Source organism: Pogoniulus pusillus, chromosome 36 (assembly GCF_015220805.1).
Source record: "Pogoniulus pusillus isolate bPogPus1 chromosome 36, bPogPus1.pri, whole genome shotgun sequence".
NCBI classification, from domain to species: Eukaryota; Metazoa; Chordata; class Aves; order Piciformes; family Lybiidae; genus Pogoniulus; species Pogoniulus pusillus.
The window spans coordinates 7,856,434-7,881,018 of NC_087299.1; the positions used below are offsets into that span (position 1 = coordinate 7,856,434).

Consider the following 24,585-nt stretch of genomic DNA (forward strand, 5'->3'; position numbering starts at 1 on the left):
GGCAGCTGAGGGACCTGGGGGTGTTTAGCCTGGAGGAGAGGAGACCTCATTGCTCTCTACAACTCCTGGTTGGAGCCAGGTGGGGGTTAGTGACCTTCTTGTGCCCTTTCAGTAGCTGAAGTGGGCAGAAGAAAGCTGGGGAGAGACTTTTTAGGCTGTCAGGGAGCGACAGGACTGGGGGGAATGGAGCAAAGCTGAAATGGGGAGATTCAGAGTGGATGTTAGGAAGAAGTTCTCCAGCATGAGAGTGGTGAGAGCCTAGAGGGGGTTGCCCAGGGAGGTGGTGGAAGCCTCATCCCTGGAGGTGTTTAAGGCCAGGCTGGATGAGGCTGTGGCCAGCCTGATCTAGTGTGAGGTGTCCCTGGCCATGGCAGGGGGATTGGAACTGGCTGCTCCTTGTGGTCCCTTCCAGCCCTGCCTGATTCCATGATTCCCCCAAGTAACTGGCAACAGGACAAGAGGCAATGGCTCTGGAATTGTCTGACACTCCTCTCCAAGAGGAAATGGCCTCAAATTGCACCAGGAGAGGTTTAGGTTGGCCATGAGGAACAATTCCTTACCTGCAGGAGTGGTCAGGCATTGGAATGGGCTGCCCAGGGAGGTGGTGGAGTGGCTGTGCCTGGAGGTGTTGCAGCCAAGCCTGGCTGGGGCACTTAGTGCCATGGTCTGGTTGGTTGGGCAGGGCTGGGTGCTAGGTTGGGCTGGCTGAGCTTGGAGCTCTCTTCCAACCTGCTTGGTTCTAGGATTCTTTCATGGTCTGCTTTCTCCTCCACCATCACCCTCACAAGGCTGGGAAGAAGGTGGTGAGCTGCAGTGGGAGCAGGGAGGGGGCAGGGGGGGATGCAAAACCAGGCTCTCACCACAGCCTCAGTCCTCCCAGTTGCTGTGCCCCAGCCTGGGAGGAGCAGGGAGGCTGAGGGCTGCCTGTGGGTGCATGCTTGGATGCTCTCTGCTCGCAGGGCAGGCACTTGGCTTCCTCAGCACAAGGCTGGGCAGGTTCCTCCTGCTGCAAAAACTTGCCCAAGAAGCTGCTGCTTTCTCCAGTCCCCTCCTGGCCTCCTTCCCCCCTCCAGCCCTGCCTGTCCTACCCTGTGCTGCTGGCCTGGCAGGCTGCAGGTGTTGGGGTGGGTGACCACTTGGTCATGTGGGGGGGCTCCATTCTCAGTGAACATCTCCCTCCCCTGCTCTGTGCTGCAGGCTGGGATGGAGGGAGGCAGGGAGAAGCAGCAGCATGCCAGTAAGTCCTGCTGAACCACATGTCTCAGCTGTGCAAAGGCTGCCCAGAGCCCAGATGAGGGTGGCAGCTCTGGCAGAAGAGCCCTGCTGTGCTCCTGGCCTAGGGCAGCTGGGGCAAGATGAGGAGGTGAGGCTGGACCTCTCCTGCCTCCATCTGTGGTGCACAGAAAGGACAAGTTCTGTGCTGGAAGGGTCAGAGTGCTCTGTAGCCAGCTAGAAGGATGGGGCTTGAGGATCCAGGGTCGTGAGGATGCTGATGGGACTGGAGCATCACTCTGAGGAGGCAAAGGCTGAGAGCCCTGGGGCTGTTGAGCCTGGAGAGGAGCAGCCCCAGAGGGGATCTGATCAGTACAAAGGAATCTCTATAGGGTGGAGGTCATGAGGATGGGGATGGACTCTTCAGGGGCAGCAGTGATAGTCCAAGGGGCAACCTAGGAGCTTTCACTTGAACTTCAGGTTCAAGGGTGGCAAAGCCCTGGAGCAGCCTGCCCTGAGAGGTTGTGGAGCCTCCTTCTCTGGAGAGATTCCAGCCCCACCTGCACATTGTGATCCTGGGCAAGCTGCTCTGGGTAAATCTGTCCTAGCAGGGGCTTTGGACTTGATCTCCAGAGGTCCCCTGATCTCTGCAGATCCTTGCTTGCATGATCCTTAAACAGGAAGGGAAGACACAGCTCCTTCCCCCAGCCTTTCCCCCCTTCTCCCTGCCCCAGCCTGAGTGAGCTCTGTTTGCACAACCTGTTCTGGCATGTGCCCTGGTCAGGTGGATTATGTGCTCTGCCAGCCTGGAATGCCAGCTATGCATCCCCTGAGTGCCCCTGGACGCAGAGGCAGACACCCCTTGGAACAAGCCAGGAGCTTTCCTGCAGCACTGGTGGCCCTTGGGGAGAATTTGGGCAATGCCAGAGCTTGTGGAAGGATGGGGAGTGAGGAATACTTGGGGAGCAGCACCTCTGCCAGGCTGGGGAAGGTGCCCAGCTGCAAAGCAGCACTGGTGGAGTGCTGGGGCTGGTGGTTAGGGTGTGAGGCTGCTGGAAAGCAGCATCCCTGCCTTGCTGGAGGCTTCTTGTGTGAACTTGCTTGGGTGCTGCAAGGCTGGGAGCTGCTGTTCCTCTCCCTCCCTCCCTGCAGTGTGGGAGGCTGTGGGGTGGGGAGCTGCAGAGAAGCTGGGGAGGATGCAGAGTGCCTGTGGAGCTCCAGCTCTGCCTCTGGGAATGGAATAGGTTGCCCAGAGAGGTGGTGGAGGCCACATCAGTGGAGATCTTCAAGGTCAAACTTGATGGGGCCCTCTTCAGCCTGATCTAAAGAGGGAAAGAGCAGAGAGGGGCCAGTGGGGGTGGCAAGAGAGACTAAGGACCTGGCAGTGCTGCTGAACTCTGCCCCAGTGAGGCCACCTCTGGGCCCCCCAGCTCAAGAGGGACAGGGAACTACTGCAGAGAGTCCAGCAGAGGCTGCAGAGATGCTGAGGAGCCTGAAGGAGCACAGGCTGAGAGCCCTGGGGCTGGTGAGGCTGAAGAAGAGCAGCCCCAGAGGGGATCTGAGCAATGTTCACACAGACCTGAGGGGTAGGGGACAAGAAGGGTCCAGGCTCTTTTCAGTGCTGCCCAGTGAGAGGACAAGGACCAGCAGGTACAAACTGGAACCCAAGAGGCTTTCACCTTGACATCAGGAAAGGCTGTCCCTGTGCAGGTGCCCTGGAGCAGGCTGCCCAGGGAGGTTGTGGAGTCTCCCCCTCTGGAGAGCTTCCAACCCTACCTTTACACTGTGCTCCTGGGCAGGCTGCTCTGGGTGCCCCTGCTTTAGCAGGGGGGGTGGGACTGGATGGTCATAGAACCAAGCAGGTTGGAAGAGAGCTCCAAGCTCATCCAGTCCAACCTAGCACCCAGCCCTGCCCAACCAACCAGACCATGGCACTCAGTGCCCCAGCCAGGCTTGGCTGCAACACCTCCAGCCACAGCCACTCCACCACCTCCCTGGGCAGCCCATTCCAATGCCAATCACTGTCTCTGACAACAACTTCCTCCTCACATCCAGCCTCAACCTGCCCTGGCACAGCTTGAGGCTGTGTCCCCATCCTCTGTCCCTGGCTGCCTGGCAGCAGAGCCCAACCCCACCTGGCTACAGCCTCCCTGCAGGCAGCTGCAGGCAGCAATGAGCTCTGCCCTGAGCCTCCTCTGCTGCAGGCTGCACCCCCCCAGCTCCCTCAGCCTCTCCTCACAGGGCTGTGCTCCAGGCCCCTCCCCAGCCTTGCTGCCCTTCTCCAAACACCTTCCAGCACCTCAACATCTCTCTTCAATTGAGGAGCCCAGAACTGGACACAGCACTCCAGGGGTGGCCTGAGCAGTGCTGAGCACAGGGGCAGAAGAACCTCCCTTGTCCTGCTGCCCACACTGCTCCTGAGCCAGCCCAGGATGCCATTGGCTCTCCAGCTCCTGCTGTGCTGGGATTGTGTCATTCTGTCCAGGCTGACTGTATTGGGGGGGGTTAGATAAGATAATTTTTGAGTCTCCCCTTCCAATTTGATGATTCTCTGGCTGGGAGAAGTGGGAGCAAAGCCTTGCTTGTGTAGAGCTGAGCTCTCCAAGGGGCTGCTGCTGCTCCTGCTTTGGCAGCTGCTGCCTGAAGAGCAGAAGTCTGATGTTCTGCATGCACAGAGCTCCCTTTCCCCTCCCCTCATTGCTTGTTGCTCATAAAAAAAAAGAGGTTTTAATCTCTTTAGGGAGAGAAGTGCTGGTTATTTTCCACTGACACCCAGGCAGGACTGAGCCAGGCACAGCACTGCACTGTTCTCTGCAGGAAGCTGAGGGTGAAACTTCTAATCCTGGGGGGAAAGAGGCAAAAAAAAAGGGCACTTTTCCACGTGAGGCAGTGCTGACCCAGCCTGCAAATCCACCTTCTCTCAGGCCTAGCCCCAGAGCAGCAGGTTCCTGGCTGCTCCATGCTGCCAGGGGGCTGAGGGAGCTCAGTGCTGTGATGTCCTCAGGGGCAGGGCAGTTATTCTGGGCAAGTCCTACAATACTGTCAGGGTTCCTGGCAGGCCTGGTGCCAGGGTTTGTCACTAACCTCTAGGGGCTGGGGCAGATATTTAGCTCTCAGCACAAAGAGCAGCAATTCCACCACCTTTCCTCGGTGGGACAGAGTGGCTGGGAGGTGGTTCCCTCGGGGGGGGTGTTGAAGCAGCAGCCCTTGGCACTGATTCACAGATGGCAGCAAGTGGGAAGGGACCCTCTCAAAGGGCATCTTGGCCAAAGCCCCTGCAGGCAGCAGGGACACCTCCAACTGGATCAGGCTGCTCAGGGCCACAGCAAGGCTAAGCCTGGATGTCTCCAGGGATGGAATCTCAACCACATCCCTGAGCAGCCTGTTCCAGTGCCTCCCCACCCTCACTGTGCAGAGCTTCCTCCTGATGTCCAACCCAAATCTCTCCTTCTCCAGTTTCAAGCCATTGCTCCTCATCTTATCCCCACAGGCCCTTCTAAACAGCCTCTCCCCAGCCTGCAGGTCCCCTTCAGACATTGAAATGTAGCTCTAGGGTCCTCCTGCAGCCTTCCCTTCTCCAGGCTGAACAGCCCCAGACACCCTCAGAGCCCCTGCTGGACTCTCTCCAGCAGTTCCCAGTCTCTCTTGAAGTGAGAAGCCCAGAACTGGACACAACACTCCAGAGGTGGCCTCAAACAGGAGCCAGTGCCCAGACTGCACCCCCTGTGCATTCCCAGCAGCCAGGGGGGGATGCAGCAGCCCAACTGCCAGCAGCTGAAGAGCAAAACACTGAGCAGAAGGCGGCACAGAGCCTGCAGCAGCTCCCCTCCAGCAGGGCAGACAGCCACAGTCGTGTCCCCCCCTCCAAGTTATTAGCAGAGCAAACAAAGGAGAGGCAGAACCCAAAGCACATGGCCAGGGCCCAGCACTTGTCATAACTGCCCAGCTGGCATCCCCAGGAGGGTCACTCTGTGTGCTGCTGCCCCAGAAGCCCCAGCCCACGGCGCAGAGCGAGGCAGGAGGATGTGCCAGGGCTGGAAGCGAGGCCAAAGGAGCCTTCCCAGACCAGTAGCCTCCCACAGCAGATTAAAATTCCATAGGAATTTGCTAAACAAATCCACTCTCTTAGCCACTGCCATAAACCCCTGGGATGTTTTGCATTGCTACCATGCAAGGGAGGGAGGAAACAGACCCTCATGCCTGGCCCACGCACGCAGCGAGGACACAGCCTGCAGAGCCTGGGCTCTGGCCAGAGCTGGGCTGCAGATGTGGCCAGGCTGCTGTCTGCAGCAGCAGCAGCTGGCTCCAGGAAGCACCAGCTCCTCACCCACGACAAGTGCCTGCTCTCCACAGTGCCAGCCTGTGATGGAGCAGCCCCAGAGGAAGCTGCTCCAGCCCCAGCCAAGCCAACTGCGGTGCCCAAGCTGCCCCCAGCCCAGCTGGCTGCTGGTGCCCAAGCTGCCCCCAGCCCAGGGATACAGGAAAGGGACCCAGGAGTGTCCAGGGATGAATTCTGTCCTCTCAATTTAGTACCCAGGACAACTGCCTGCTCTCCACAGTGCCAGGCTGTGATGGAGCAGCCCCAGAGGAAGCTGCTCCAGCCCCAGCCAAGCCAACTGCAGTGCCCAAGCTGCCCCCAGCCCAGCTGGCTGCTGGTGCCCAAGCTGCCCCCAGCCCAGGGATACAGGAAAGGGACCCAGGAGTGTCCAGGGATGAATTCTCTCCTCTCAATTTAGTACCCAGGACAAGTCCCTGCTCTCCACAGTGCCAGCCTACGATGGAGGCAGCCCCAGAGGAAGATGCTCCAGCCCCAGCCAAGCCAATTGCAGTGCCCAAGCTTCTCCCAGCCCAGAGATACAAGAAAGAGTTCCCAGAGTGTCCAGGGGTGGATTCTCTCCTCTCACCTTCCTACATGCCACAGCTGCTGGCTAACTCTCACCCTCCTGAGACGGAGGTGGTGATGCTGCTCTCATTATCCTCAACTCAAAACCGAGCCAAGAGGAGGAGGGAAGGGAAGGAAAAAAAACCTTCTTTAAGAAGAACCCCCCCACACTAACCCTCTGCCAGCCCCTTCCCTTGCCAGATCCAAATGCCAGGGGTGGATTCAAAAAGGAATAGTTGGAGGGGTGGAGAAGGGCTTCAGAGAGAGCAGAGCATGGGAAGCGACCACAGCCACAACCACCTAACGCCAGCCCCTGCCAGGCATTCCCTTGCCTACTGTGCCTGCCCTCCCAGCCCCTCTGAGGAGCCTGAAAAGAGCATTTTGCATGGGCTGGTTTACCAGAACAAAACTCCTCAGTTCTGAGGAGGCAGAGAGCTACAAAGGGAAAAAGAAAAGGAGAGAGCAGAACGAAAGTGAACAGGCAGAAGACTGAAAAGGAAGGGACGGTGGCACTGAAACAGAGGCTGCTTTCCAAGCAGCTCCCAAGGGGAGGGGAGGGAAAACCTGGAAGAGCTGAGGCTGCAGGACTGGATGCAGGTCTCACCTCCTCCAGAGGAGAGCTCTGGGTTGGCTGGGAGAGGAATTTCAATGGGAGCTAAGTGACATTTTGAAACATGTGGAGCATCTGCAGCACAGTGCAGGTTGGACATCAGCCAGAGCTTTAGCAGGGGCAGCCAGAGAGAGCCAGGGAATGGTTTTGGTTGGAAAAGCCCTCTGAGACCATCAGATCCAACCACCAACCCAACACCACCACGGCCCCAGCAGCCATGGCTCAAACACCTCAGGGGATGGTGGCTCCACCACCTCCGTGGGCAGCCCATTCCAACCACTGACCACTCAGATGGAAGGGAGTTCCCAAAGCCTGGATCCTGTCCTCCTAACAGCCCCCAACATGTGTTGGGCCCCTCCAGTTCCACCCAAAAGGTGATCATAACAGCACCAGACACATCCACCTCACTCCTACCAGAGGGAGCAGCCCCTGGGCTGGAGGAGGCAGCAGAGAAGCCACTGAGCACTGTGGAAGCAGAGGCACAGCACTAGCCATGGCCACTTCCAGCAGCCTGGGAAGTAGCAGGAGGTCCAGAAAGGCTTTGGGAAGGCTGCTATGGGTGCACACAAAGGGTCAGACCTCAGCTTTGCTCCTCCTGAGGAGGAGGTGGAGTACCACCCATGCACTGCCCTCAACTCGGGCAGCTCCATCCTTACCAGAAGCCTTAAGGCCTCCCCCAGCTCTTGGCTTCTAGGTCTTACTCTCCCTGCCACCTGAAGCTGAGGTGACACCAGACCAGCTCATACAATCACAGACTTGTTTCAGCTGGAAAACACCTCCAAGGTCATCCAGTCCAGCCATCAGCCCAGCACCACCATGCCCACTAAACCCTGGCCCCAAGTGCCATGGCCACAGGTTTCTGGGACACCTCCAGGCTGCTCAGTTTGGAGAGAAGGTTCTGAGGTGACCTTATTGTGGCCTTGCAGTATCTGAAGGGGGCTACAAGAAAGCTGGGGAGGGACTTTTTAGGCTGTCAGGGAGTGATAGGACTGGGGGGGGATGGAACAAAGCTGGAGGTGGGGAGAGTCAGAGTGGATGTTAGGAAGTTGTTCAGCATGAGGGTGGTGAGAGCCTAGAGGGGGTTGCCCAGAGAGGTGGTGGAAGCCTCATCCCTGGAGGTGTTTAAGGCCAGGCTGGTTGAGGCTGTGGCCAGCCTGATCTAGTGTGAGATGTCCCTGGCCATGGCAGGGGGGTTGGAACTGGCTGATCTTTGTGGTCCCTTCCAGCCCTGCCTGATTCTGTGACTCCAGCACCTCCCTGGGCAGCCTATTCCCATCCCTGAGCACTCCCTTGCAGGAAAGGAATTGTTTCTAGCACCCAATCCAGCTAAAGTGCAGTGCAAGAGCTTCCTGAAGATGCACTGGACATGCTGCCCTGGGACGAGGCTCTCAGCCACCAGCAGGACTTTGTCACCATGGCATGTGCCTACTGTGCCCAAAGCCACCAAGCTCCACCATGAGCCACCCTTGAAAAGCCAACGAGGTTCAGAGTCCACACAGAGCTCCAAAGGCAGCAGAGCAATCCAGGTTGGGGTAGTGGCAGCAGTGTGAATGCAAACCAAGCCCCAAGCAAGGCACTGATTGTAAGGAGCTCTGGGTTCTCATTAACCAAGGCTTCATCTCAACTTCCTTCCAGCCAGCTCAGCGTGGAGTCAGCCATGCAGCCCCTCCCACGCCACACACAAGGATCTTGACTTCCTTCAAGTGCTGCTGGGATCAAAATGAGACAGGAGACAACACACAGAGACAGAGGGGAAAGGCCTCTGGGGAGTCAGGCAGCAGCTGAGCTGCAGAGGAGTGTGCTTGGAGCTGTCAGCAAGGAGAGAGGAGCAATGCACCCAGCCTGGAGCGTGCCCTGGGAAGCTCCAACACCAAGCTGGGGGCAGTGGCTGCCACAGCAGGAGGCTGTGCCAGGCTGGAGAGCTGGGCAGGGAGAAATTCCACAAGGGCAAGTGCAGAGTCTTGCACCTGGGAAAGAGCAACCCCAGGGAGCAGCATAGGTTGGGGACTGAGCTGTTGGAAGGCAGTGAAGGGGAAAAGGATCTGGGGGTCCTGGGGGATGAGAGGTGAGCATGAGCCAGCAGTGTGCTCTGGGGGGCAGGAGGGACAATGCCAGCCTGGGGGGGATTAGAAGGGCTGTGGTTGGTAGGTCCAGAGAGGTTCTCCTGCCCCTCTGCTCTGCCATGCTGAGGCTGCATCTGCAGTGCTGTGTCCAGCTCTGGGCCCCCCAGTTCAAGAGGGACACAGAACTGCTTGAGAGAGTCCAGCACAGAGCCACAAAGGTGCTGAAGGGAATGGAACAGCTCTGTCAGGAGCAGAGCCTGAGGGAGCTGGGGCTGTGCTGCTGGCAGAGAGGAGCCTGAGAGGTGACCTCAGCAATGGTTGTCAATATGTGCAGGTGAGTGGCAGGAGGCTGCAGCCAGGCTCTGCTGGGTGATGCCCAAAGACAGCACAAGGGGCACTGGGTGGCAGCTGAGGCAGAGGAAGCTCCATAGGAACATGAGGAGGATTTTTTTCCCTGTGAGGGTGCCAGAGCCCTGGCACAGGCTGCCCAGGGGGGCTGTGGAGTCTCCCTCTCTGCAGATATTCAACCCCCACCTGGATGTGTTCCTGTGGGATCTGCTCTGGCTGCTCCTGCTCTGCAGTGGGTTGGAGTGGCTGAGCTCTGGAGGTCACTTCCAGCCCCTGGCATGCTGTGATCTGTGAACACAGCCACTCCAGCTCCCTCCAGGACCAGGATTCAAGGCACAAACACAGCCAGGCTGGGGATTGGCAGCTTCATTCCTTCACAGAATCACTTTGGCTGGAATAGCTCTCCAAGATCATCCAAGTCCAACCACCAACCTGACACCAGACCCTGTCCCAGGGGGCCATGGCCACACCTTTCCTGAACACCTCCAGGGATGGTGACTCCATCTCCCAGGGCAGCCTATTCCAATCCCTGACCACTCCTGCAGCAGAGAAATTGTTCCAAATATCCAATCTAAACTCCCCTGTGCAACTTGAGGCCATTTCTGCTTGTTCCATCACTTGAAACTAAGACAGAAGAGCCAAGCCCCACCTCACTCCAGCCTCCTTCCAGGGAGCTGTAGTGAGCCAGAAGCTGTCCCCTCAGACCAGACATCTCAAAGAACAAGAGGAAATCCTCTCCTGGTGGCACAGAGCACTGCACACTGCTCAGGACCAGCTCCTTTTCCATGCATTGCCCCACGAAGGCAGCAGAGCAAACATCCTCCTTCCTCTGGGGAGCTGATCTCAGCCTCCTGAGCAAGCTCCAGAGCTGCTCAGCACCAAAACCATCCCCCACCCAGGCACCCCTCAGCACTCAGCCAGATCACAGCTTAGCTCAGGTCCTGCCTTTTCTACCTCCTGCCTTTTCTTCTCTGAGTCTATGACTTAGACCAGAGCTGCTCAAAGCATTTTTGCCACCATCAAGCACAATCAAAACCTGCTGGTTCCACTCCAACCTGAGCTGTTCAGCAGAGGTGCCCTGGGTTGAACTCCCCTGGTTTAGGTGTCTAGGATCTTTCCAAGCTGCAGCAACAGGAGATGAAGATCCTCACAGCCAGGGATGTTTTTCCACTCAGCTGCCATCAATTCCTCCAATTCTTTCTGCTAAAGCACTCAAAAGTTTGGTTTTTAAGCTCCCCCAAGTGCAGCAAAGAGAAACCTTCTGGACAGTTTTGCTTTGAACCCTCCTGTGAGGAGCTGATGGGAAACAAGACCTGGAGCTAAGTTCACACAGTCAGAGCTCAGAAATGCTTCCCAAGGTGGCAGGAGCAGGTTCTCATGGGCTGGGTTTTGCATGGGGCCCTCCAGGAACCAGCCAAGCAGCTGCACTGAGGGGAGGAGAGGTGAGAGGGACTCTGACAGACCTCAGGAGAGGCTTGAGGGAAGTGCAAGTTTGGGGAGCCAGTTTGCTCCACAGCCTAGCATCCAGCACGTGGGATACTCACACAGCAAGCAGGCTTCCAAGATGTGGGAAGAAGGAATGCAAGCCCTTGACAAGGGAAGTTAAAGAGCTGCCAAAAGAAGGCTCAGAGCATCTCCCTCCAGTAGTGCTTTCTGACCTAGCTGAGGCAGTTGTAACTCGAGGTGGCCTTGGCTCTGCTATTTCTCAGCAGGACAGGCTGGGCAGTCCCCATCAGCTGGGAGCCCACCACACATGGCAAGTGGTCTGCAGGTTGATTTTCAGCCCTCTCAAGCCCTGACTCACCAATCAGCCTGATCATGCCACCAGCATCCCAGTGAGCCGTTGGGAAGAGCAATCTAATTAGAGGGAGCAAGCAAAGGAGCAAGTGATCTTCAGAGCAGAGAGGAGGCCCAGGCAGAACCATCTGCTGCCTGGCATCAGGAGAGGTTAACATAGCAGAGAGGAGAGATAAACCTTCCTCTAGCTGCACAGACCTGCAGCTTCAGCAGATGGTGAAGAGAGAGTTGAGGCATGCCCAGCTTTGGCAGCTCCAGCTCCCTTGCACAACAGCATGGCAGAGACACCAAACCACCCCCTCTGCAGCAGAGGACATGCTTACAGCAGCCAGGCACAGCCACTGCAGCCTGCTGCATGCCAGCACCTCACATCTCTCCTCTGCTGGCACCAGTACAGCTGCAGGGTACAGCCCATCACCACCCAGCCCTCTGTAAGACTGCAACAGGCTGCCCAGAGAGATGGTGGAAGCCACATCCATGGGGCACACAGGATGTCTGGGGTTGGAAGAGACCCAAGAAGATCATCCAGTCCAAAGCCCTGCCAGAGCAGGACCACCCAATCCAGCTCAGGGCACACAGCAACACATCCAGACAGGCATGGAAAGGCTCCAGAGAAGGAGACTCCACAGCCTCTCTGGGCAGCCTGTGCCAGGGCTCTGGGACCCTTCCAGGCAAGAAGTTCCCCCTTGTGCTGAGCTGGAACCTCCTGTGCTGCAGCTTCCATCCATTGCTGCTGCTCCTATGCCAGGGAGCAGTGAGCAGAGCCTGTCCCCCCCTCCTGACCCCCAGCCCTCAGATAGTTATAGACATTGATTCAATCCCCTCTCAGTCTTCTCTTCTCCAGCCTAAGCAGCCCCAGGTCCCTCAGCCTCTCCTCACCAGGCACTGCTCCAGTCCCCTCATCATCCTCACAGCCCTCCCTTGGACCCTCTCCAGCAGATCCCTGCCCCTCTGAAACTGGGGAGCCCCACACTGAAGGCAGTGCTCAAGATGAGGTCTCAGCAGGACAGAGCAGAGGGGCAGGAGAACCTGCCTGGATTTGCTGGACACACTCTGCTGAATGCCCCCCAGGATCCCATTGGCCTTCTTGGACACCAGGGCACATTGCTGCCCCATAGTTAATTTGTCATTCAAGGTCAGACTTGATGAGGCTCTGAGCAACCTGCTCTAGTTGGGGAATGTCCCTGCTGACTGCAGGGGGGGTACTGGGTGAGCTTTGGTGGTCCCTTCCAACCCAGACCACTCCATGATTCTACACAACCTAGAGCAAGAGGCAAGAGAAGGCTCTCAGCATCTCCCAGGGGCCTTGAAGAACAACATCCTTCACCTCAAAGATGGAACCACCTAGTTCTGACCCCTCAGCTCACATCCAAAGGTGCCAAAGGCCACAGCAAAGATGGAATTCTTCCTCAGGTTTAACCAAACCAACCACACCTCTGACCTTTCTCCTCCTTCCCACTGGCTGCAAGGAAGGGGCAGAACTGATAACTTTCAAGTGCAACATGGAATAGAGAGGTAGAAACAGAAGCACAGAATGGTTTGGGTCAGAAGGGACCTCCAAAGGACACCTACAATCCAACCCCCCTGCACACAGCAGGGACATCCTCCACTGGACCAGGTTGCTCAGTGCCCTGTTGAGCCTGACTGTGAATATCCCCAGGCATGGAGCCTCAACCACCTCCCTGAGCAGCCTGTTGCAGTGTTCCAGCACCCTCCTGGTGCAGAACTTGTTCCTCACATCCAATCTAAATCTGCTCTGCTCCAGGTCCAAATCCTTGCCTCTCATCCCATCACTACAGGCCTTTGGAATCAGCCCCCCTGCAGCCTGCTTGCAGCCCCCTTCAGGCTGTTCTAAGGTCTCCCTGGAGCCTTCTCTTCTGCAGGCTGAACACAGACACAGGCAGAAACAGAAGAATACAGGTAGGAACCCACCAGTGTCCCTCCTGCCTACAGAACCCACTCGAGGTGGGTGCCTCTCAGCAGCCCCTTTGCTGACCCAGCTCCCTCCCAGCCCAAGGGTTGGGGTCATTTCCCTCTGTCAGCATTCCCAGCTGGAAAAAGGGGTTATGGCCTCTCTGCTGCTCACCCAAGGGGAGGAAGGAGCCAAGCCTCATGTTTATTTGTTGTCTGTGCAGGATCCCTGCATTCCTTCCAGTGTTTACTCATCTGCTCCCAGGACATGCTGAGGGACCCCAGCAAAGGGCTTTTGGGCCACTGCATTCCCCCAGCCAGCTCAAGGCTCTTGCTGGAGCACAGGACAAGAAGAAAAGGGGAAGGGAGAAGCCAGCAAATGACAGAAGTAGCTTTTCAGGGTGGTTGGATGAGTCAACTCACTCCAGATGTGCTCTCCACAGAGGCTTGCCTCCACCCTTTGGAGGTCTAAAGACCACATCTGGGCTCTTCCCAATGTATTAGCTGTCCCCAACAGCAGCACCAGTAACTGGGCCACCCTCTTTGCCATGGACATGCCAGCACTCCTCACCTTGCCCCACAGACACCTACATGTCAGCCCACACTCCTGTGGTGCTCTCCATGAGCACAGCATCAAATCCCTCCTCATGCAGGCTCTTTGGAGAGCAGACACAAGAACTCTAAAGAGCCTAACATGAGAGGGGGCTGGGGGTGCATCACAGCAGAGGAGGACACCTCATAGGTGTCAGCTTGGTTCTGCTCAGGCTGTGCACTGGAGAAGTGAGCCTTACCCTCAGGCAGGTCTCAGCTATGACACTAGAGGACACCTCATAGCTCCCTCACATCACTGCTCAGCTTGGTTCTGACCTGGCTATGCCTTGGAGAAGTGAGCCTTACCCCTAAGCAGGTCTCAGCTATGACACTAGAGGACACCTCATAGCTCCCTCATATCACTGCTCAGCTTGGTTCTGCCCAGGCTGTGACTCAGAGGACCAAGCTCTAGAGCCAGGCAGGTCTCAGCTGGCTTCTCAGATCCCTGCAGGAGTCTGCAAGGAAGGAAGCAAGGTAGCTCTGAGGGGAAACCAGAGGTGGCTACCATGAAGGACAGGCCTTCACCACAGCATTAACCCATTACCAGCTCCCAGCCTAAAGGAAAAAGCCACCTCAGGGGTGTGAGGAGTCTAAACTCCTCGGTTAGTGCCACCACACACTTGTGCTAGGAGGAGACTTGCAACAGACATGCTCCTAACTGTGTCAAACTGAGAACCTGCATCAGATCTGAAGCAAGAAACACACCAAGCCAGGCAACCCAACGACAAAAACAGCTTTTTTTCCTGGCTGAACTTTGCTTACAACCACTGCCTCTGCCAACCAGGTCAATGCCAGGCACTGTCCCCCTGCCCCGCAAGCCCCCAGAGCGCTGTGACCGGGCACATACCAGAGCTCATCAGCAGACCGTTTGCCAATCAATCATTTACAAGCTAAGAGCACAGAGTGACCCAACTAAGCACCCTCAGAGCAACCCACAGAGAGCCTGATCCTCCCCCTCCTCCTCCTCACCTTCCACGCAGTGCTCCACCTCCTCCAGGTTGCGCAGGGTGATGCGCATCAGGCTGGAGTTGAGCATCAGCTCGTTGCGGTGCGCCGGCCACAGGGACTGGGGGGCAGGGTTGACAAAGAAAATCCTCGTGTCCCCGGTGGAGACTTGGTTGTCACAGATCAAAGGGTCCCCGAAGCCGCCGATCACCACTTTGTTGCCGCCGTCCAGGAGGATCTCGTGGGTGACGATGTCTTTGCCCTTCAGGTAGCGCCAGACTCGCACCTGGAGCCGGAGGGGAAGAAGGGAAGAGGCAGGTCAGGGATGGGCAGGGGCAGAGCAGGGGCAGGACAGGGATGCGCAGGGGCAGAGCAGGGGCAGGACAGGGATGGGCAGGGGCAGGGGCAGAGAAGAGGCAAGGGCAGAGAGGGGGCAGGGGCAGGAGCAGAGAAGAGGCAAGGGCAGGAGCAGAGTAGGGGCAGGGGCAGGAGCAGAGTAGGGGCAGGGGCAGGAGCAGAGTAGGGGCAGGACAGGGATGCGCAGGGGCAGAGAAGAGGCAGGGGCAGGGATGCGCAGGGGCAGGACAGGGATGGGCAGGACAGGAGCAGAGGCACAGAATTAACCAGGTTGACAGAGACCATGTGCACTTGCTTTCTACACCTCCCCTAAAGGAGGCTGGAGTGAGGTGGGAGTTGGCCTCCCTAGTACCAGGTGGTAAGATGAGAGGAAATGACCTTGAGATGCACCAGGGGAGGTTTAGGCTGGGTGCTAGGTTGGGCTGGATGAGCTTGGAGGTCTCTTCCAACCTGCTTGATTCAATGATTCTTGACACCCACTCTTCAGATCTTGCAAACCCTGACCAGGTCCCCTCTCAGCCTTCTCCTCTCCAGACTAAACATCCCCAGGGGCACTCAGCCTTTCCTTCTCACAGAGATGTTCTATTCCCTTCATCATCCTCATAGCCACCACTGGACTCTCTCTAATAGTTCTCTGCTCCTCTTGACCTGGAGAGCCCAGACCTGGACCCAGTTACTCCAGATGAGACCTCACAAGGGTAGAGCAGATCACATCCCCATCCACTCCTGATAGGACAGGCAAAAGAGGAGACAGAGCAGAGCCTGTGAGCTGCTTGTAACAGGAACAGCTCATCAGAGCTAGCAGAGCTTTCAGCTTGGAGCAAGGGCAGCTGCTGTGGTGCAGGGGTATGGCTGTGACCACAGGCATCTCTGGCCTGGCATGCTCAGAACATGCTTTATCATGCTCCATGACAGCATCTCCCCTCCTACCACAGTTCCAGTACTCCATCACCTGCTTTCTCCAGCTGTCTCCACCACCCAAAGAGCTCTTCAGCACAGTGCCAAGCAGCTGGGAGGTGGTGGCTCAGAGGTAAGGGGGCTGTTGATGCCCTCTCTGAAATGGGCAGGTGGTTCCAGGCTGTAAGGATCAGGGACTCATGGAACCTCTTGCTTGGAGAAAAAAAATCCTTAAGGTCATCAAGTCCAACCTTAACCTAACACAGAATCATGAAGGTTGGAAAAGACCTCCATGATCATCAGGTCCAACCCTCCACTCACCATCTCCATGCCCACCAGACCATGCCATGAAGTGCCACATCTACCCATTTCATGCATACCTCCAGGGGTGGGAACTCCACCACCTCTCTGGACAGCCTGTCCCAACATCTGCCTCTACACAGTTGTTAGACCATGTCCTTGAGCTCCTCATCCAAACACCCTCTAAATTCCAAAGGGGAAGAGAAAGCCAGCAAGGCAAGGGAGGCTCTTCTGCCCCTGTGCTCAGCATTGCTCAGGCCACTCCTTGAGTGCTGTGTCCAGTTCTGGGCTCCTGAATTGAAGAGAGAGGTTGAGGTGCTGGAAGGTGCCCAGAGAAGGGCAGCAAGGCTGGGGAGGGGCCTGGAGCACAGCCCTGTGAGGAGAGGCTGAGGGAGCTGGGGGGGTGCAGCCTGCAGCAGAGGAGGCTCAGGGCAGAGCTCATTGCTGTCTGCAGCTGCCTGCAAGGAGGCTGTAGCCAGGTGGGGTTGGGCTCTGCTGCCAGGCAGCCAGCAACAGAACAAGGGGACACAGCCTGAAGCTGTGCCAGGGTGGGTTCAGGCTGGATGTTGTTAGGAAGTTGTTGTCAGAGAGAGTGATTGGCATTGGAATGGGCTGCCCAGGGAGGTGGTGGAGTTGCCGTGCCTGGAGGTGTTTAGAAGAAGGGTGAGGATGTGGCCCTTGGGGACATGGTTTAGTGGCTTTGGTGGTCTTAGGTTTACTGGTTGGACTTGATCACCTGAAAGGTGAGCAAGCTGAGGAGGTGTGGGATGGAAGAGCAGGCAGTGAGGTGGATTAGGAACTGGGTACAAAACAGAGTTCAAAGAGTGGTGATCAGTGGTGCCAGGTCCAGCTGGAGAGCTGTGACCAGTGGAGTCTCCCAGGGATCAGTGCTGGGTCCAGTCCTGTTCAACATCTCCAGTGCCATTGATGAGGGCACAGACAGGCAGAGTCTGCTCAGCAAGTTTGCTGCTGACACCAGGCTGGGAGGCTTGGCTGAGACAGTTGCAGGCTGTGCTGCCATCCAGAGAGCCCTGGGCAGACAGAGCTGGGCACAGAGGAGCCAAATGAGGTTCAGCAAAGACAAGCGCAGAGTCCTGCACCTGGGGAGGAAGAATAAACTGCAGCAGTCCAGGCTGGGAGGTGACTGCTGCAGAGCAGTCCCAAGGAGAGGGAGCTGGGAGTGCTGGGGGAGAACATCCATGGGGCAGCAATGTGCCCTGGGGGCCAAGAAGGCCAAAGGGATCCTGGGGGGCATTAAGCAGAGTGTGTCCAGCAGATCCAGGCAGGTTCTCCTCCACCTCTGCTCTGCCCTGCTGAGACCTCATCTTGAGCACTGCCTTCAGTTTGGGACTCCCCAGTTGAAGAAGGGAAGAGGGACAGGGAGTGCTGGAGAGAAGAGCTGCAGCCCTTGCTCCCTCCTGCTCTCACACTCCTTCCTCTGCCAGCAGCCGAGAGCTGCCCCTGGGCCAGCGCTGAGCTGTGCCGCAGCACCCCGAGGGCAAGCAGCAACTTATGCACGGTGAGACATGGTCCAAACTGCTGCAAAGGGCTGGGAAAGGCAAAAGCCTTCCAAGCACAACCTCTTTTAGCCTGAGAAGAGGCCCCTGCTGGAGAAGCTGGCTGCTGGGTTGGGCACAGCCCTGCCAGCAGGAGCTCTTCTCTTGGCAGGGAGGGCAGAGAAGCAGCAAACAGAAGGAGGTTCAGATGGTGAGGAAGGGTAGATGTGACAGGCAGCTTCCCTCGCCCCTGATCCTACAAGCAAGCCCAGCGCTGACACAGACATCTGCTCCACCACAGGCAGGTGGTGCCACAGGAGGCAACCCCCACCCCCAAAGGATGCCAGTCCTGGGGCCACCTGCCAACACGACACCTCAGGTGAGGCGAGGGGGCTGGGTGCTAAGGAGCACAGCTTGGGCACAAGCCTGCTGCCTCCCCACCCGGGACCAGCTGTTCCTCCAGCACCGAGCAGCAGCCTAACTCCCTCTGCTCCTGCTTCTCCTCACAGTCAAGTCAAGACACCTCCCTGCAGCCCCTCCTCCTCCTCCTCCTCCTTCGGCGGCAGCCTGCAGCCCGCAGGGCAGGCACTCGCTGCGTGGAGGTGAGGTGAAGACAACCAAGGCAAAGACCCAGGAACACCGAGAAGAGACGAAAGGGGCCGGGGGGGGAATCCAGGAGACAGGCAGAAAGCAGAGCCTGGGGCTTGTGCTGAAGGTGGCAGTTGGGCACTTTCACAGCTAGGTCTAAGGAGAGGAGGGAGGGGAAGGCGAAAGCCTCCCCCTGCTTCTGAAGCAGATGGTAATTGGAGTTAATTAGCATGGCTGCTCTAGTCATACACCTCAGAGCCAGGCCACAGCATTCACAAGCAACATCAGAGTCCACCAGCCTTCATCCCCACCCTTAGCCCTCTGTAATGAATGGATGTGAAGGCACCAAAGCCCCGGCCATTACCTGTAGGGCATCCCATTCATCAGCACCCACAATTAAGACTTTGTCACCGGTGACTCACCGGCGGCTGCCGCACCGAGGATCGGCGAGGAAAAGGGAGAGGGAAGGGGGAAAAAAAACCCTCACACAGAATGGGCTGGAGCCGAATTCCGAGAGGTCTCTTTTCTGCAGCAGACTCACTCAGCACTGAGCGCATAAAACGCTGGGGTAAGACTCGCTGAGAATCACAGAGTCAGAAAGGGTTGGAAGGGACCACAAGGAGCAGCCAGTTCCAAGCCCCCTGCCATGGGCAGAGAGACCTCACACCTGATCAGGCTGTCCAGAGCCTCATCCAGCCTGGCCTCAAACACCTCCAGGGATAAGTCTTCCACCACCTTTTACAAGACTCCTGGCAGATGCAAGGAGGTAGAGCAAGAGCAGTGAAAACTTGAAGCAGAGCCTTGCAAGGGACCTGCTTCGAGTGCAGCACAAAGCCCAGGGAGAAGGGAAAAAGTGATCTGTCTTTCTGCCATGGAGGGTCCGTCCCACAGCCAGAGGATGGGGACCACCTGGGCTGGCATGTGCCGTGCCAAGAGAATTCCTGCCAGGAGGATGCTTTGGGAAATGCCTGGCTTGGGTTTGGGAAGACTAATGAGAAGTTAGAGCATTGTCTGCTCGGGAAGAGAGAGCTGTCAGAGCTGTCACTCTGGATACAGAGGTGAAAAGGATCACCACCAGGCGTGGGCAGTTCAGGATCACAGAGCCCAAGAGGTTGGAAGGGACCCCCAGAGATCATTTGCAGCACAGGAGGCTTCAGCTCAGCACAAGGGGAAACTTCTTTCCTGTAAGGGTCCCAGAGCCCCGGCACAGGCTGCCCAGAGAGGCTGTGGAGTCTCCTTCTGTGGAGCCTTTCCAGCCCTGTCTGGATGTGTTCTGTGTGACCTGAGCTAGATTGGATGGTCCTGCTCTGGCAGGGGGGTTGGACTGGCTGATCTCTTTGGGTCCCTTCCAACCCCTGACATCCTGCGATCGAGTCCAACCTCTCTGCCAAGGCAGCATCCCCGAGGGTAGCTCACACAGGAATGTGCCCAGGTAGGGTTTGAAAGTCTCCAGAGAAGGAAACTTCACAACCTCTCTGGGCAGCCTGCTCCAGGGCTCTGCCAGCCTCACTGTCAAGAGCTTCCTCCTGATGTTGAGCTGCAGCCTTCTCTGTTCCAGTTTGTAGTCTTGTTCCTCCGCTCACTGCTGCTGACCACGGCAAAGAGCTTGGCCCCAGCCGCTTGACACCCACCCCTCAGATGTTTGTATACATTTATTAGGTCTCATCTCAGCCTTCTCTTCTCCAGACTAAACAGCCCCAGGTGCAGTTTAAGATGCTCTGCCTGCAGCTTCACATGCAGCTCTGCCAAACTCTTCCCTCCTGACTGCACATCATCATCGCTCTCCCCTTGCTTGTCACTCTCTGCCTCTCCCTGCCAGAAGCTGCTCTTTCCCCAGGAGCAAGCACAGCACCAAACCCACCTCCCCCCAGCAACTTCTCCATCCCACCCTGGCTGGAGAACAGCTACTCTCCCACCCCCAAAATACGAGGTCTATTGTCTGGAGCAGGATCCACATCCTTCTCAACACTTCCTATAGCACATATGGAGCCTGCCCTATAAATAGGGGCTCCTTTCATAAGTACCAGGTCAGCCCGGAATGAGGCACATCAGAGGACTCAAAAGGAGGGACAAAGCCAGCTGGAAAGGGATGAACAGCAGCATCTCAACCCTGGGGAGCAAGGCAAGCCCGAGGCTGCAGTCAGGACAAGCACAGCACCCCAGTTCCCATGTCCAACCCCAAAGCAGAACAAGGCACATCAGAGGACTCAAAAGCAGGAAGGGACAAAGCCAGATGGAATGAGATGAACAGCAGCATCTCAACCCTGGGGAGCAGGGCAAGCCCGAGGGTGCAGTTAGGACAAGCACAGCACCCCAGTTCCCATGCCCAGCCTCTGGGTCAGCTTCAGAGTCAGTTTCAGGAGCTCTGTCAGCCTGTTCTGCCCCATTATTCACCTCCTCAGCTGCCAAACGCTGGTAGCTGTTTACAGGTGTTCATCTTAACATTAACTTCACATTTCTCCCGGGTTGTAATGTTCTTATCTTCATCTATCAAAGGCTTCAGCTGGGAGGGTTGAGAGTTTAACTGGGAAGAACAATACCCACATGCCTGCTCTCTCCAGACCACCCAGCACCAACACCACCCAATTTTGGGTGTGGGCTCTAGGGAACTCCTACCACACACTTGGCCCTTGCCTTACCACAGTTATCTCCTGTCAGGTTCTTCCTTATCTGCAGAGGAATTTGGAGGTAACCCCAGGGCCTCGGGAACGGTTATGGAGCATGACAGGGAGGAAGTGAACACCACCACGATCCTTTCCTCACCCTCACAGTCCTTTCCTCGCCAAGGCTTATCTCAGCATGAGAGGGCACTGGGGTGGATGGTGAGAGGGGCACCGGGAGCCAGCAGTCAGGTTTAAGCCCAAACTGCCCTTTTGGAATGTAAATGCTGGGTGGAAGGACCAAAAGATCCACCCAAACAGCACCAAAATTCAAGCACCCCTAACCCTGCCACCCAGCACCAGCAGCACCCCCGAGGATTTCACTGAGTTGGAGAGATGTGAGAGTGGAAGATGCCAACAGCTGCTGCAAAGCTGTGCGTTTGCAAGTCACAGGTAGGAGAGGTTTGACTGCTTTCAGGTCTTGTAAGACATCCCAAGTGCAAATGCACAGCTCCTGCCCTCCAAGCACACCATCCACAGCTCCTGCCCTCCAAGCACACCACTAAAATCTACCTAGAAAAGGCTGATGTGTAGGTGAAGAACTGCTGCTCTGAGACAAAAAGTCACAGCAGGACCGGGAGAGTCACAACGAAATGGGTTGGGCCACTTCCATCCAGGACAGGAGAGGTTTTGTTCCTTTCACTTTCTTTTACGAGACTCTAAAAGAGGACAAGTGCCCCAGAGGGTTAGGTTCTGGCCTTCAGGTGCTGTTAGGATGCTAATAAATCAGCAGAAGCAAAATCCCACGGCTAGCTCCAGAGCAGCATCAGCCTTCTCCGCAGCGCTGGGGTGGCTCCAGGAAAAAAAAGTAGGAGAGGGATCCTCTTCCCGAGCTGAGCAGCACAAATAAAGCCACCAACCATCAGACCAGCTCCCTCCTCACTAGCTGCTCTTCCCTGGACTTGACTGCACCCTTGCAGAGGCAGAGCTGCTGAGCAAGCAGGTTTCCCATCATCACAAGAGCACAGGCAAAGCACTTCTCCTGGCCCAGAGCCTTGCTGCGATGCTGCAGGATGAAGATGGGATTTTAACTCTAGCCAGACACCTTGCTGTGTGCCTGCAGGGGTGGGGAAGAAAAGAGCCTTGTCTCTTAGCTGAGCATTTCCACCTCATCACTAGCCTCTCATTGGACCACCTTCTGCCTCCCTGCGTGCCAATGGCAACCCTTGCCCCCAGCATCTGGTGGTCCACATCCATTCAGCCATATGTGCCCCACAAGCTGCCGCAGGACACCGGCTGCTGGCAGCAGCTGATTAGTTTTCTCTGTAGCACCCAGGACGTGCCAGACACTTTGCAAACATAAGGTCTCCTGCACTAGCCTGGAGGGTCTGTGATCTCATTTGCCAGCTCAGGGCACAGATTGTACCACGCAGCACACCACAGAATTAAAAGAATAGTTTGGGTTGGAAGAGACCTTGAAGATCATCTAGTTCCAACCTCTCCCTGCTATGGGCAGGGACACCTCCCACTAGCCCAGCCTGGCCTTGAACACCTCCAGGGAGGGGGAATCCACAACCTCCCCGGGCAATCTGTGCCTCACCACCCTCACTGTAAAGAATTTCTTTCTAACATCCAGCCTAAATCTGCCCTCTTCACGCTTCAATCCTTTCCCTCTCCTCCTATCACAAGCCCTTGTAAAAAGTGCATGACATGGGGCAGGGCAGTGGGAACAAGCTGGAAGCAGCAGGCACCAGCTGGAGACAGACAAGAAGCTGCTCGACCACTTTACCGGGTTGAGAGATGCTCTAGAGCTGAGGGCAACACCGTGGCACAAAGTTAACCTTCTCCTGCCCCACTCTTCCCCCAGCAGCCTGCCGAGCATCACCCCCAGGCCCTGCTGAGCACTAACCGCAGGCAGGATCGGCAGCACTTGTTAAGGATGGGAAGGGGGAAAAAAGGAAGATGGAGAAGAAGAAGGGGGGGAAAGAGCCATGTAGCAGCATGTCCTCACAAGCGAGATTCCTGCCCCAGGTTAAGGGAAGGGTTAAGCCCATCCAGCACGTTTTCTGACAAGCAGACGGATGGTATTTCAGGTTGCTCGGTACTTTACCGTCTCTCAGCTTAAGGGAGGGGGGAAGGAGAATAAAAAAAGCATAGCTAGGGGCTAGATCGGTAGTTAAACAATAGCTTGAGCTGGAGGAACTCAAGATGCTGCTAAAGTAAACAGGGAGCTAGGAGCAGGAGCAGCCAGAGGCTCCGCTCACCTTCCCCAGCAGCCCAAACCGCGGCCGAGCAGAAAGTTGGGAATCAAGCTCCACATCCCAGCGAGAGAGGGAAATGCCCATAAAAAGCAACCTTGCGAGATTCCCCTGGACACAGCTGCGGGAGCTCCAAGCCGGGAAAAGACTCCGCAGTCTAAAAATACCTAATTACACACCAAAGCTCCAAGCGCCTACAATACGAACCACATGCGCCCGGAGCAGGGGCAGCCGCTTCGGGCGTAAGGGGCGGCAAAGTTTCCCCCCAAACACCCTCCCCCGGCACACCTTTACCTTGCAGGAGTAGGTATGGTGCACGGGGTCCACGTTCATGATCTCCTCCACCGTCCCCGTCAACACCACGTTGGCTTCTTCCTCCCGCCGCTCCAGCTCCCGTTCGGGGCAGCTCGCCTCACCGCCGCCCATCGTTAGCCCCAGTAACACCAGTAAGAGCCGGGCAGCCGCTGCTCTCCCCGTCATGGCCCCCGCCGGCCGAGGCGGTTAGGCTCGGCTCGGCTCAGCCCAGCCCGGTACCGGTTCCGGGTACCCGACGGAGCGGGCAGACAAAGCGGCTCCGCTGGCTGCCGTAGGGAGAAGGGCTACTTTTGTTCGGGGAGGTGAAAAGGAGGAAAGAAAGAGAGGGAGGGAAGCAGGGAGGGGAGGGGAGAGCAGGGGAGGGGAGAAGGAAGAAAATCCCAAGAGGAGGAGGAGGAGGAGGAGGAGGAGGTGGAGATATCTCTCCCCCGAAACCGCGGCCGGAGAAAAAACGCTGGGTCCTTCGCTTTGCCCCTGTAAGAAAGCCCGCAGATTTGCATGCAATCTGAATTGCTGATAAGGAGGGGAGCGGGGGTAGGGGAGAGAAGAGGGAGGAAGGCAGGGAGCCAGCCCTGCTGCCGGCTCTGATTGCTGCGCCGCCGCGCACGCCCCCCCCAGGAAAGGGAACTCGCATCAGGTTAATGGATAATCAGCGCGGCAACGTGAGGAGACTTTTAAAGGTGTAGGGACGGCTGCCGAGCGGCAGCTGGGGCCCCGCTCCCCCTGCCCACCCCCGCTGATGTCCCCCGGCCTGGATCCCGCATCACCTATCCTGTCCCAGTCCTGTCCCAGGGGCCCTAGCCTGGATCCTGCACCCTGCGTCCTCTCCAGCCCTGCCCCGGATGCTCTGACCTGCACCATGCCTCAGCCCTGTCTCAGGGTCCCACATCCCCGACCTTGTAGCTTCTCCCTGATCCCCCGCTCTGAACCTTGGGATCTACCCCATGGCTGCCCCGGGGTCCCCCATCACGGACCCTGTAGCTGCTCCCTTGATCCCCCACTCTTGGGATCTACCCTGTCGCTGTCCCAGGGTCCCCCACCCTGGATCCTGCACCCTGTTTCCTCTCCAACCCTCCCCCGGAGTATCCCATCCTGGACTTTGCACCTTGTTCTGGAATCCTCACCCTAGACCCTGCACCTTGTTCTGGGGGTGTCGTGTCCCCCCCACTTCAGTGCAGCTGCATGAAGAGATCAGGACCAGGAACTTCTCCACATCCCCCCCCTGCACCCTCAGCTCATCCTTGGCATGGCCACAGCTGTTCCCATTTTTCCCGGTGGGGAAACTGAGCCCCGGGCTCAGCACAGCTCCCAGGAGTAGCCCACCCCAAGCCCTTCACGCCTGCTCCATCACCTTCTGCTCAGTTACCAAGAAGTGTGCTGGTGCTCAGGGCTTCCCACAACCTCCTTGCCCCACA

At 57.1% G+C, this 24,585-nt stretch overlaps 1 protein-coding gene across 6 annotated transcripts in view; it reads right to left on the reverse strand.

The window, feature by feature from the left end:
• The window catches only part of AGRN (agrin), a 147,950-nt gene extending 124,159 nt beyond the window's left edge, over window positions 1–23,791 (reverse strand). For 5 of the 6 annotated variants that reach the window (XM_064172104.1, XM_064172098.1, XM_064172100.1 and 2 more), the window contains exons 1-2: window positions 23,150–23,791; window positions 14,384–14,645 (exon numbers count right to left, since the gene is read on the reverse strand). In XM_064172104.1, coding sequence (XP_064028174.1) covers window positions 14,384–14,645; window positions 23,150–23,335 — 448 coding nt within the window. In that variant the 5' untranslated portion in view covers window positions 23,336–23,791. The remainder of the gene's footprint in view (window positions 1–14,383; window positions 14,646–23,149) is intronic. The other variant, XM_064172099.1, reaches the window with a different exon arrangement.
• Between the last annotated feature and the right edge of the window lie 794 nt (window positions 23,792–24,585).